Source organism: Mangifera indica, chromosome 8 (assembly GCF_011075055.1).
Source record: "Mangifera indica cultivar Alphonso chromosome 8, CATAS_Mindica_2.1, whole genome shotgun sequence".
Taxonomy (NCBI): Eukaryota; Viridiplantae; Streptophyta; class Magnoliopsida; order Sapindales; family Anacardiaceae; genus Mangifera; species Mangifera indica.
In genome coordinates, this window is record NC_058144.1 from 10,684,151 (window position 1) to 10,697,619 (window position 13,469).

General features: G+C 30.3%; 2 protein-coding genes across 2 annotated transcripts; both read right to left on the reverse strand.

Annotated features, from left to right (window-relative positions):
- Window positions 1-572: 572 nt before the first annotated feature.
- Window positions 573-2,372, reverse strand: LOC123222532 (putative ankyrin repeat protein RF_0381). The gene is made up of 2 exons (XM_044645369.1): window positions 2,063-2,372; window positions 573-1,314 (listed from the first exon to the last, which is right to left on the reverse strand). Exons 1-2 carry the CDS (start codon window positions 2,182-2,184, stop codon window positions 705-707), a joined length of 732 nt encoding a protein of 243 aa, XP_044501304.1. The 5' UTR covers window positions 2,185-2,372; the 3' UTR covers window positions 573-704.
- A 2,682-nt stretch (window positions 2,373-5,054) lies between these two features.
- LOC123223969 (probable polyamine transporter At1g31830) lies at window positions 5,055-12,598 on the reverse strand. The gene is made up of 2 exons (XM_044647461.1): window positions 12,458-12,598; window positions 5,055-6,711 (listed from the first exon to the last, which is right to left on the reverse strand). The coding sequence occupies exons 1-2, from the start codon at window positions 12,596-12,598 to the stop codon at window positions 5,284-5,286; spliced, it is 1,569 nt and encodes a 522-aa protein (XP_044503396.1). The 3' UTR covers window positions 5,055-5,283.
- Between the last annotated feature and the right edge of the window lie 871 nt (window positions 12,599-13,469).

Here is a 13,469-nt window from a genome sequence, read left to right on the forward strand (position 1 = left end):
AAAAAAATCCTTAGGGGCGAAAAGTTGCTTTAGAGGTTAACAATATAGCTCTAGTTATCATCTGATGCCAACAAAAATTGTCTTTTTAGTTTCATGGACGGTGCAAAGAGCACAATGCTATCTGAAGAAGACCTCCAGTTTGGCTCTTTGAGGATTTACAGCTCGTCAGTCTATTGCTACCCCCATCAGAACACACTGACAATATGGCTCTTTAAGGATTTAGGGTCATAGGCATCTAGCAGGGTGGCTACAGTAGCAAACCAAGCCGCTCATGGGTCATGTCAAAAATAGGGGCTCATGCTGAGCCTTGGACCGCCCCGGGCCCCTTGTCTAGTTCCATGCCTCACATGATTCCAATGAGCTGAAAATTTATTTTCCTTCTATCTTTGGCCAAAGCTTAGAAAAATGTATGACAACCCTCTGCCTATCTTTCAGCACAAATCTTGGACCGAGCACTTTTGTGAAAAAGTTAAACAGTTCTTTCCACGGAAATGTTTCTGAATCCAGCTCTACTACAGATTATAAGATTGGTAAATCCAAAATTAAAAACAGAATAATATCAGAGAAGAAAAGGACAAAAAAGATATTAGCTATTTTATGATGTGTAAAATCTACATCATCCTAACTAATCAAGCATATGAGTTTCATGATGCTCCATTACTCTACTGGGACAGTCATTCTTAAATTACTCTTCTGTTCTATTACTATGATTCTTCATCCTCTTGAGTGTCGTCTGCAGTCAGCAGATGCTTAAGAGCTACTTTTGTCTTCTTTGGTTCTGATGAGGCTTCCTCAATATCATGCTCACCACTCTTTCTCTTCAGACTGGCTTCCCCCTGTTTTTCATCAGTGCCGGGAGCAGCAACTTCACCACCAGAATTCTCTGGGTTTTCCAGAAGTGGTTGCTTTGGATCAGTTCCTTCAGCATTCTCTTTAGGATTCAAATTTCCTTTCTTAGATGAATGTTCCCATTCTTCCAAAAAGGAGCGGATTTCTTCGCTACGTGCAAGATCAAGAGGTGTTTTCCCAGCTTTTGTCTTGGCACCAAGACTAGCACCTTTCTTAACCAAGTACTTAACAAGATCTAGATGAGACCCTTGAACAGCATAGTGAAGTGGAGTTAGGCCCTTGCGTGTGAGAGCTTTAACAGAGGCACCGAAAGAAACTAGAGCCCGGACAACTTCCAAATGGCCCTTTTGGGATGCAAAATGAATTGCACCCATATCATCCATGGCAGCAGCACCAACATCTGCTTTTTGCTTGCAGAGATAACTCACTACTTCTGTATGCCCAGCCCATGCAGCTAAATGTAGTCTAAGGTACAAGGTCGCTAGTGTCAAGGAAACAAATTGTAACACCAGGATACTAAAGTTGTAATAAAAACAAAACAAAAGAACCCAATTGATAGAGCCAGCTACCACTACACTGCAGATTAAGCAATCACTCAAACCAAAGCCAGAACAAAAATCTTCTTATGTTTTAGAATATTAAACAAGTCCAATAGCATCATATTCATTAAGGTAATACAACATGTATCTTCCTTCATAAAGGTAAGCCTCCATTCAGCACAAGTAAAGCCTTGATAAGCTACAACATAAGCATATTGTCAGAGAAACAAAATCTGCTTATACAAAAGGGCATTAACAGGCTCTTCTTACTATTACAGCCCATATCAAAGCAATTAAAAATGCCTTAAAACAGAATCTAGTGAAACTAAACACAAAACAAAATCAATTATAGAATCAAAATACCGCGCTATGACCCAAAAAGAAAAACCCCTTGACCAATTACAAGCCGTACAACTCAACTTAAAGAACCCTTTCCCGAATCAAATGAATGAAAAGGATCAACTCACTCATTACAAAAATTCACACACACAAAAAAAAAAAAAGAAGCAAACTAACATAATTTGTGGAAAATGTACAAATAGTTATATGCGATGAATTCTGAACGCAAACAAATTCTGAAACAAACCAATAAGATAATCGGCTAAAGATTCAACAGTAATTGACAAAAGGCCTTCGAAATATACACAAAAAGATAAAAAAAAGGAAAAGGATACGGAGTTCTGGAATGCTTATCTCTGGAGTTGAGGGACAAAGGGTTAGAGCTGAGTATCAGCTGCACAGATTTCAGGTCACCGGACCTGGCTGCTACATGAAGTTCCCCTTCTCTGCTGCCCATTTTTTCCGCTCTCTCGATGACCCAGATGCAACAACCAGCTAGGTTTTGTTATATTACGACGGGATTCGTCCGCTTAAGTCTAAGCGTATGTGAATGTTGATTTGTTCTCGTACAGAGGGGAAACGCTAAAGCTTTTCCATTGGATAAAGAGCGAATTACATATGCCCACCCAAGGTTTGGGTAAAAACGTTTAACCCCTTATATATATATTATCACACTTTACCAGGGTGTGATGGGTGAACAAAATACCTGAACATGTTGCCGAAACATGTTCTTGATAATTCGGTTTTCTTTTCACATTTTACTTAAGTTGATTCTTGAGCTGATGAGCTCATCAAGTTGACTAACTTAGCCACTTGAGCTCGGCACAAAAGTCAAACTCAAGTTGTTATAGTCTAGAGCCTCACTTATTTACATTCTTACTAAACATTTTCAATAAAATAGTTTAACTATTTTTAGAAATTTAGTCATTTGTAATTTTAATCCTTACAAATTTGGAAACTCTAGTCATCACCTTGAACAATCACAACCCACAACCCATAATCGGTTGTTTCATGAGCCTAGCAAACAATTGAGAAATCTCATCCATAGATGTTAAAGTCAATGAAATAGTCAAAGTGGGTTGTTGACATGCACAAAGAATATGGGAAAAGAAGAAGGCAAGTTCAATTTTGATGAAATTGTGGGTTAAGGAGATTGCGAAACTCCAAGGAAATAAGTGGTGGTTTAAGGCCAACTAAACGTGTAATAAAAAGGTGAGAGATAATGAGTGCATGAGATAGGATAGTTTATAGGGTTGAAAGTGTGGGATGAGTTGTTAGGGTACAAAGAGTAGTGACAGTAGAATGGTGATAGGAAAAAAAAATGTGTTGATGTAAATTCGGTATCTAAATAAGTGATACGATAATTTTATTAATTTAAGTTGATATAATAATTTTAAAAATTGAAATAGTTAGAGATAATATAATAGTTTAATTTTTTGACATTGTGTGAGAATTTTTATATTAACGGAGTTAGAGTTAGAGTAGGATCATATGATTTATGCATTTGAGGGTTGAAGGAAACGTGTTTAGGCCAAAGCTTAGTTGGAAAAATTTTATTCACTCTTTGGTAAATATTAGGGGCCTCCCAAATTAATAGTTTTTGGCTATGTATAAATTGTCATTCATCAAATATGTTAATTTGTAGCTCTTCCCATATGCATTAATCGAGACATAAATAACAACTTTTTATCTAAAAATTAACTCCATTAATGAAAAAAGTCTTGACACAATGGTGAAAGTTAAATTATTATGTCATTTATAAGTTTTCACTTTACAAAATTACTGTATCAACCCAAATTAACACAATTTTAAAATAGCTTTTAACATTTCTAATTTGTTATCAATGCTATTTTTTCCCCCTTTTTCACTTTACCTCAATTTCCTTGCAAATTCTGCCAATTTCGTTAAGTTCGTGGTGGGCTGGATGGGGGGCCATTGGGACGGATAGGATATTTAAACTCAGAATTGTATAGATTTAATTAAAGTCTTTCAGATATATTAAAAAGTCATACTATCGTGTTTGGAGTTTTAGTGGGTTGGGTTTGGGAAAGTGGTGGTTCTGATGGGATTGGTCTTGGGCAACTGAGGATTCTAGCGGGTTTGGACTTAGATAAATGAGGATTGTGATTATTAGAGTTTTCATACTTGAATATATAGGATTGACTCGTCAATTTTTAAATTTGTAAAAATGTTTAACTATCATATTTAAATCATTAGGGTCAAATTAAAGAGCTTTTTTATTTAATTTTTTCAAAATCTTTTATAATGAAATTATACTTTTACTTTTATAGTGTTAGTTGTTTTTTTTTAAAACCAGAATTAGATTTTGGGAGAAAAACATGATTTATAAATTTAATAGGTGAAAAAATTTACAAGGTTAAACCTTGGGTGGGAAAGGAAATAACTCAATTTTAGCCTTTTCAAGCATGCGAATTTAATGATTCAAGTTTTATGTTATGTTAAATAAAAAGGCCAAAAAAAAAAAAAAAAACTGTTCCATAATTCAATATCGATTTAAAAAAAAATTATAATGTGCTTTTTTTTTTTTGGTCAAAAATTGATATAAATTTGTTAAAGAAATAAGAAAATAGATCTGAGTAGATTTAACTTTTATCAAGATTACATAAAGCATTTGAAATTATGTTTTCGATATGAGCAATCGCATGCATATTTATTTTAAATATAAAAATAAGTATATATTTATTTATATATTATCATATGATTAGAGGTTATTTTATCTTTAATTTAAAATTATTCAATCAAATTATGATATATTTAAATATATACTTATTTATGTACTTAAAATAAATATATATAATTTTATTGTTTTGATATAAACTTTGATTTTTTACTAGCTCAAATTAACTTTGGATGATCATACCCATAGACAGAACTAAGATTTTATCTCTTATGATCGAATTGAATTGTGATTATATGTGGGATTCCAGTAAAAAATAGTTATCCTGCAAACCACATTTTCGAAAGATGTAAAGATATTTTTTAAGTTTTATCTGTGAAGTCAATAAAATTTATGGCAAAACTATATGTACATATTTTTGATAAATAATTTGTACATATATATATAATATATTATCATGTAAATTGATGATATACATCTAATTATACAATAATATATAATCTATTTATCTAAATTATATACTAAAAATATCTATATATAGTAATATTATAATATTTAAAATGAATTGAGAGTGTCTCTCTTTATTGAACTTGTTTAAATTTTAAAGTAATGACTTGATTTCGGAAGACAAGGAGTAATGCTAGTTCTAAATGGAATATGCATGAAGGAACAATTACCAAATCTACAACGTCATTGGGTCTATCTTACTAATTTGAAATTACACCTTAAGTTTCTAAATATTCAATGACCATTTCAATCAATCATCGCACGAAAAGCGAAGATAATGAGCAGCTATTGCTATTAAATAGGCACATAAGTTTATAAACAAGAAGTTGTGGCTTGCTTGTAGTACATATTGTGTTCTCTGAGACATCAGCCAGGATTTGTTATTCTATTAGTGCATCGGAATGCTCTTGGTTATGGCCATGAAAATCCGGGAGTAGAGAATTTCATCCATCTCTTTCTCTTGGCAAGCTTCAGACAAGGATGAATCACAAGGCCAATCACCACAGCAACAAGGCTTACAGCTGCATCTTGGAGAGAAGAAAGAGCCAACACAACACAAATCAGTATGGTCGGAGGAATACACATAAGAATTGTTCCAGCTGTGTTAACGGGTATCTTGTAAGGACGAGAAGCAGCTGGATATTTCATCCTCAATCGTATAAATGCTATGAACTCCAAAATCATGCCAAAACAGTACAAAAGGTTCTCTACAGCCACAATATGCTGACTGCTCAGCCATGACAACAGAATCGCGCCAGAAGCAGAGAACAAAATTCCAATTGAGGGAGTTCCATAACGAGATCTCTTAGCAAAACACTCAGGCAACATTCCTCGATCAGCCATCCCCAAAAGTAGAAAAGAATCACTGCTCATCTCCGCCAGAAACAAGCCCGCATTGGACATTGCTGCAGCCCCTTGAATCCACGTTCTCAACCAAGTTCCTCCAAGCAAATTGGCGACGTCTGAAAAATAACCATCAGTCCACAGCTCACGATGAAGTGGAATAGCGCCAGTACCAATAAGAAGGGGGAAGAAATACCCAAGAACAACCAAGATCAGTGCATAAAATAGAGACTTTGGGAGAGTCTTCTTTGGATTATCCACCTCTCCAGCTAATGTACTAATCGAATCCCAATAGTTTAAATTCCAGAAGAGAGTGTTCAAATACAAATTCCATTTCACGTTATGTAGATTCACCACCGGCCATCTTGAAGGCTCCAACTTTGGGATTGCCACAAATCCCATAACTACGAAAGGAAGGAGGGAAAAAACCCCTATAAGAATAGCAATCCATCCCACAATGACTAAACCTCTATAGTTCAACAAAGTGAGAATAATAGTCAAACCTAATGCTGAAAAGGTTCTAGGTAAACCACCACCTAGAGCCGGAATACCTGACTTCAGGTAGTCAAGAAATAGAACTGGGTACACAGCATTATCAATGACACCACGTATCCATTTCATCCAACCTTGCTGAAACCCCCAGTAGGGACCTAAGGCAGATGAGACCCAAACCACATAACCACCATTCTCAGGGAACATGGTACCCATCTCAGCAGTAATTAATGCCTCAGGAATACTCCATATAAGAGGAAAGATCAAGAAGCCGAGAAGGGCTAAAAGAGGACCAGCTGCCTTCACACTATCCTCGATACCAAAAGGGCCCCCAGAAACGTCATAGAAAATTAGGAAAACGAGAGGTAAAACTGATACTTTTTTAACATTATCCACTCCAGGAGAAGAAGGTTCTTCATTTATATTAAGATACTGAGCACCGTTATTGCCTAACATGGTCCCAACGGAAGCTTCCCTTTCTCTAGTCACAGGTTCACTCAGAACCTGCATTCAACATAATAAAAATCAAATTTCCCCATCAATTAAAAGAAACTATTGTTAGAAGATTTGTTTCCTTTTAAAAAGGTTTAGGAAGTAGAATTACTGATTCATTTCAGGTTTGACAGATGCTACTGTTAGAAGATTTGGTTAATTTTCAGAGTATAGGAAATGGAAGATCTCGTTAATTTTAGGTGAAAAGTTTTACTAAGATAGTAGATTACGAAAATTATTGTTTTGTTTTATTTTTCTTTTAATTCAGTTCAGTTCCATTACATTACCTTAAATTGATAATGTAGGTATAAATATTGGATGAATGAATAAAATGCGTCAAAAATTTATTCAAATTAAAAAAGGCCAAAAGACTTAGTTCCACCCAAGGATTGGTGAAATCCTAAACTTATACCCGTTATTTTTTAAAAACTCAAACATCTAATTTTTTTTTTTAGCTATAATTCACTATTATGATTAAAGATAAAAATATCATTTAACTAAAAATAATTAAAAAAACTAAAAACTTATTATATTTTCCTCTTTGGATTTAAAAATCTAATAATTTCTCTATACTTAAAATTTGAAAAATAATCATTTCCCTTCTAAAGTTTTTTTACTCATAACTTTTAACAGTTGTCATCGTCTCTGATTACATTTTCTCTCTCTACTAGCCCTGATTTGACAAAGATGTTTTGTTTTTATCAAACCAGAGTCGGGAGGGAGAGAAAACATAATTGGAGATGGCAACGACTACCTAGGGTGGTGAGAAAAAAAAACCTAGGGGAAAATTGTCTCCATTACCATTGTTTGTAGTGAATTTAATGAATTTCAAATAGGCATTTGTTATATTCTTTGATATGAAGTTATATTGAATTATCTATTAAAAATTATTTTAATGGGATCAGATTATTCAAAGAAAAATTGCCTTCATCATTAAGATTTATATACATTATATATACTTTAAATGCAAATCACACAATGACACCGAAAATCCAATAAAATGAGTATAACTTTGCTCATTGATCCTTTTTAATTCCATCTAAATATTGCTGTTTGTGTAAAATAGAAAAACTTTAAAGCATATATTTAATGAGGCCAAAGGACTTATTGCGCCCAAATTTAGATGCGTTCTCAAAGTCATATCTACAGAATTTAAAAAATCTAAAATTTCACCTATGAATCAACTACCATTAAAATTTTCTATTAAGAATAAGGGTAAAATTATTGTTTTATTAATAATATTAGAAAATATATAATTTTATCTCATTCTCAAATTTTGAAACTCGCAATTCACCCCAACCTCGACTTTGAAAAGTAAATTCCCCCCCAAATCCACTGCAAACTCCAACGACGATAATGGTGGTCATCACTATTTCCACCTTTAGATCGACAGAGGAGGGAGATATCTGACGACGTCAATGTCGACGAAGAAAAGAAGGTGATGAATCCTTCTCTTCTCTTCATTGACGAAAACAAAAGATGATAAAGATTTGTCCTCTTCTATCTTTGTTGATGAAGAGACAAAGACGAATTGTCTCCATCTCTTTCTCAATGAAGAGACACGATAGATTCATCAATGGAGATGAAATTCTTCGTCTTTGTCAACGTCGTTGGTCATCTCCCTCCTTTACGGGGCTAAAGGTGGAGATGGTGGCCACCACTGTTGCCTTTGTTAGAGTTTGCAACGAATTTAGGGGTGTAAATTTACTTTTTAAAGTTGAGACTGAGGTGAATTGAGAGTTTTCAAAATCTAGGGGAAAAATGAGATAAAATGATATATTTTTTAATATTATTATTAAAATAATGATTTTATCCTTAGTTTTAACAGAAAATTTTAACGGTAATTGGTTTATGGGTGATACTTTAAATTTTTAAACCCTACAAATATGTATTTACCTTTGTATTAAAATTTGGGTGGAAATTAGTATTTTGGCCTATTTAATGAATATAATAAAGTTATGACCTAAAGAAATACCTTTTTTTCATGTGGCATGAAATGCATGGTATTGAATTACACCTTGCAAATGAGTGGACACGTCGGATCAATATAGGTATTGAGTTATAAACGAATTGAGTTATATGATTAATAATTTTTAGAATCTGTATCCAATTTTATAGGTACGAGTCAACCCACATATTACTTACTAATATTACTTTTTTACTTATTCTCTTTTGGTTTTATTATTTTAATATATTCATTTTATAATTTTCAATATTTTTTTCTCTGAAAGTATATAAGTATTTTGTAGAGAAACGAAAATTTAACTTAAATTATAGAAATGTTTTATTTAAATTTGAAGAATTTTAACATTAAACACAAATATTTATAACAAAGTATTTATTACTCGTATTTTTTAAATTTGTTTTCAATACAATAAATTATTTAATTTTAAAGTGGATTTATGTTTATTTCATGTCAAAAGAAAAAAAAAATGTAAAATTTGTGTTGAATGCATTGTAAATTGATGTTAAAGAGGAGAAAGAAGATGGATAAAAAAATTACCAGATAACCTCCAGATATCTATAAATATATCCAATCTACCCATACAAATTTACTATTTAAGTACAAATCCAAAGATCTAAAATCTATCCTAACTTTTGAGGTTACCTATAGATCCTGCAAATTACCTGGTTGTTTTATTAAGCCAATATCGAATAAGGACAACTTGATGACTCAAATTGTGGTGGGAGCCGCGTGGCAAAGGCAAACCTGTGCCACGCCTGTTCAAATTGTCTTAAAATGGAACAAGTTTCATTGTGTTGCAATAATATTATTGGTAATATTTGTTAAATATATTGTCAGAATTACTTACCAGTTACCAGTGATACGACATTTTTTCTTTTCAAAATTTCCATCCATAAAAAATAAAAAACATATCACTCGTTTATTTTAATTATTCAAAAAGAGTTTAGGGTGTTGAACAAAATTATTTATTTGATCACCGTGGCGGTAGAAGAGTAAGTGAAAGTGTTTTTATAAAGGATTTTATGGAGCAAGTGTTAAGCCCATAAAGCTTGCCAAGTCCAAACTATGGGTCTTTTAGGTCAGATTGGATCCTGAGACTAAGTGTTAAGCCCAGAGGTCACCCTAGTCTGGCCCATTATTATTTATAATTTTTTCAAAAATTATAGTTAATTAATTAATAAATAATAATAATAATATAAAAATTATAAATATTTATAAGAAATAAAAAATTTTAGACTTGAAAAAATGAGTTTGAGTTCTTTGGATCAATCTCAAATGTATAAGATAACCAAAATTTTAGTTTGGTTGAAACATATTATTTAATCTTTATTTATAATAAATGAAGGAAGTGAAAGATTTTATTATTTTCGATGTATGATTTTTTGCAAAGTGTAAATGTCTTACTTTCAAAAGAATACAATCATTCATTCTCTTGATGTACTATAAATAAATATTAAATAAAGTAGAAAATTCAACCAAATTTATGTTTTAAATCTCACACTGGTGAGATTGATTATGAAAACTCAATTTACTTATAAATAAGTTTGTCTTTTTTTTTTTAAATCACAATTTAATTTTCTAATATATTTTCTAAAAAATTATTTAATAATATATTTTTTTATTAAAGTTAATGGGCCAACCTGATAAGGGCCTATGAGTCAGGTTTGCTTGAGACTTAACCTGTTGTATATAGAGTTTGACTTAAAGTTTTCTTAGGCCAATTTAACACAAAGACTCATTACTGTACAGGTCTAAGGCTCAACCTATGCGCTCAACGGGCTAAGCTAGAGCCGCCCAATTTGGCCCACCATCATCTCTAAGCAGAGCTCATATATAGAAATAAATTTCATTGTTTTTTCAATAAAAAAAGTATATAAAAAAATAATAATGTTATATATACATTTTTTTTATACATAATTGAGTATAAAAATAATGTGTTATCATATAATTTGATAATATTTAAAATCACTAAATTACATACTAATATATTATGTGTAACTATTTATGATCTTAAAGATATATACAGAGACTTTTAGGGATAACAAAAAACTACTCTGTAAGTAAAAATCAAAAGAGATTAAAAGGATTATAATAAAAAAAATAGATTATAATATGTAATTAAATGGTCAAACTTAGACAAAATCTCTCTCTTTATTTTCCCTCTCTCTCTCTCATATATATATAAAATTAAATATGCAAATAATGTATTATTATATAATTAAATTATTTTAAATAAAATTAATTATATACTTTCTCTTTCTCTTTGTTTTTATATAAAAAAAACTATTATTCATATAAAATTTATCAATTCCAATTATTTTGTCCAGCACATTTCTCTATCTAAGCTTTTCATTGTGAAGGCTGTCCTTTTTTTAATTTGAAAAATTGACATCTTTTTACTTAATTTATTTCTTTGTCAAAATTATTATTTTAAAGGATAAAATAGTATATTATTATTCATTGAAATTCATATATACCCTCGTGTCAAAATTAATTAATTTAACTTTTTAAATAATATTATATAATTTTAATCAACTTTTAGATTTATATAAATATAGCTAAGCTAAGACTCTTATTTAATATCTATTTTATTTTTTTTCTCAAGACTCTAATTTAATATCTGTTTTATTCTCATTCCTAATTTTAGAACTTTAACTTTCCAAATTTATTTTTCTTTATATTTTCATCTAAAAATTAGTTTGAAAAAAATCAAAATCATCTGAATTTGCCTATAAGGTGGAAAACTTAAATTCAAGTCTTTCAACGATATATCAAAATTATACTGTTTAGTGACCTAATGTAATAGTTATGTTGATTCAACCTCAAAAAAACAATCAAACTAAGAGAGGATTCCTTATTATCAAAAAAGAAATTATCTTAATTCAAAAAGTAATATTTTATCATATTATTTATTACATAATTGTGAACCTAAATCTCCTATTAATTAATTTAAATTAATCATGAGTTAGAATAAATTAAAATGCACAAATAATTAATATGTTTAGTTAATAATTAAAAATAATATACAAATAAAATTATCACCACTTTAGTGATGAATGATTGTTTCTTTTTCTTTATTTGCTTTGGAGATTATCGGTATATTTAGTCATTAAAAATATTAACTATGAAACTTTAACGTTATTTATGATAAAATAAAAAAATTTTAATTTTTTACCATAGATATTTGACTGATTTAGCGTTTAAAGTTAGGGTGGTCTAATTCGAGAAAATTTCTTGTTTTCAGAAAAATTATTTTAATTCAAATAAGTAGTATTTTGTCATATTATTTGTTGTTTTATTTGAATATTTGAAATTAAAATCTAAAGATAGTTGTTATGTGGTGATGAATCTTCTTGTGTGAACTCGTAAATTATTGTTTTATAGTTAATTTAGTTATTAAAATAATTTATTTATATTAAAAGTCTCTAGTTTTTTTATATTAAATTAACATAAAACAAAATGCTTAGAAAGTAGATATAAATAACATCGATGGATAGGTTTGAGGCAAGAAATTAAGATTATTATCTTAGTAAAAAATGAATTTCTTCTTTTCTTCTTTTTTCGGTTTTTGAGATTATCAGTATTTTTAGTGATTGAAAATACTAACTATGAAACGTCAATGTTACTTATAATAAAATAAGATGTTTTTAAATTTTTTATCAAAAATATATGACTGGATTAATCAATGTATTTTTTAATGTATTTTTAAATAAAAAAATTTCTTTCATAAGCGATCTCAATTATAAGAATCAAGAAATAAGGTGAAAAAAGTTGAAAAAGAGATGAAGTTACCTCATCATCCTTAACCACGTGTGATGAATTATGACTAATCGTTTGTGACGGAGGTTGATCTTGTATAGTATTTTCACAGTCAACGGTTTGTTGATTTATTATTTCTCGTTCACCAGTAACCTTTACCTCCAACGTAGACATTCCTAGATTTGAACTTCTCAATCACAACATGATGGAAAAATCAGATCAAAAAGAGAACAAGTAGGTAAAAAGAAGTACAATGAGTGAATCTAAAGGCATATGCGCGTAAAAAGAGAGAGGATCTGAGAAAATAATAGTTAATTGTGTTCATGGGAGAACTTACATCAATTCTGCTATTTGTTTATATTTTCCTTTCTTTGGTTACTGAATTTGATTGTATTGATTTTTTTTTTTTTAATTAAAAGGGAAGTATTGGATACATCAACATCAGGTGCACTGCTTTCTCTCAAAGTTTTTCCACGAAAGTAATCTCGTGTTTGACTTTTGATTTGTTACTTTGAATAATTTTAAAAAAAATGGAGAATACAAAAATAAAAATAAGATATAAATTTTAATATATTTTTAAGTGAAGTTTGATATATTTCTTAATACAATATAAATATATTAAATAATAAAATTATGTAAAATTAAAACCAACCTACCATTTCAAATGTTATAAATAACATATATTAACCACTTTAATTACATAATAAAAACCTAAATAAATTTAAAAAATATAAACTATCTAAAATTATAAAAGATATTATAATATTTTAAGTAAAAATATTAATATAAAAAAAATGAAATAGAGGCGGGGTGGGGAGAAGACACATGTATCTCCATCCCTGATCTGGCTATTCCCTTATTGTGGGGGTTAAGGTCTATTGCTTTTTTTTTTTCTCATGAATGCAACTACGTACAACATAAATGTGTAATTCCACGTTTGTTGTTTTGATAAGAAATTCTACACATAAATTTTCTGCTTCTTGCCCCATTCGGGACACTAATTTGCCTATTCTTCCACAAGGAAAATGATGTTGGATTGGATCAA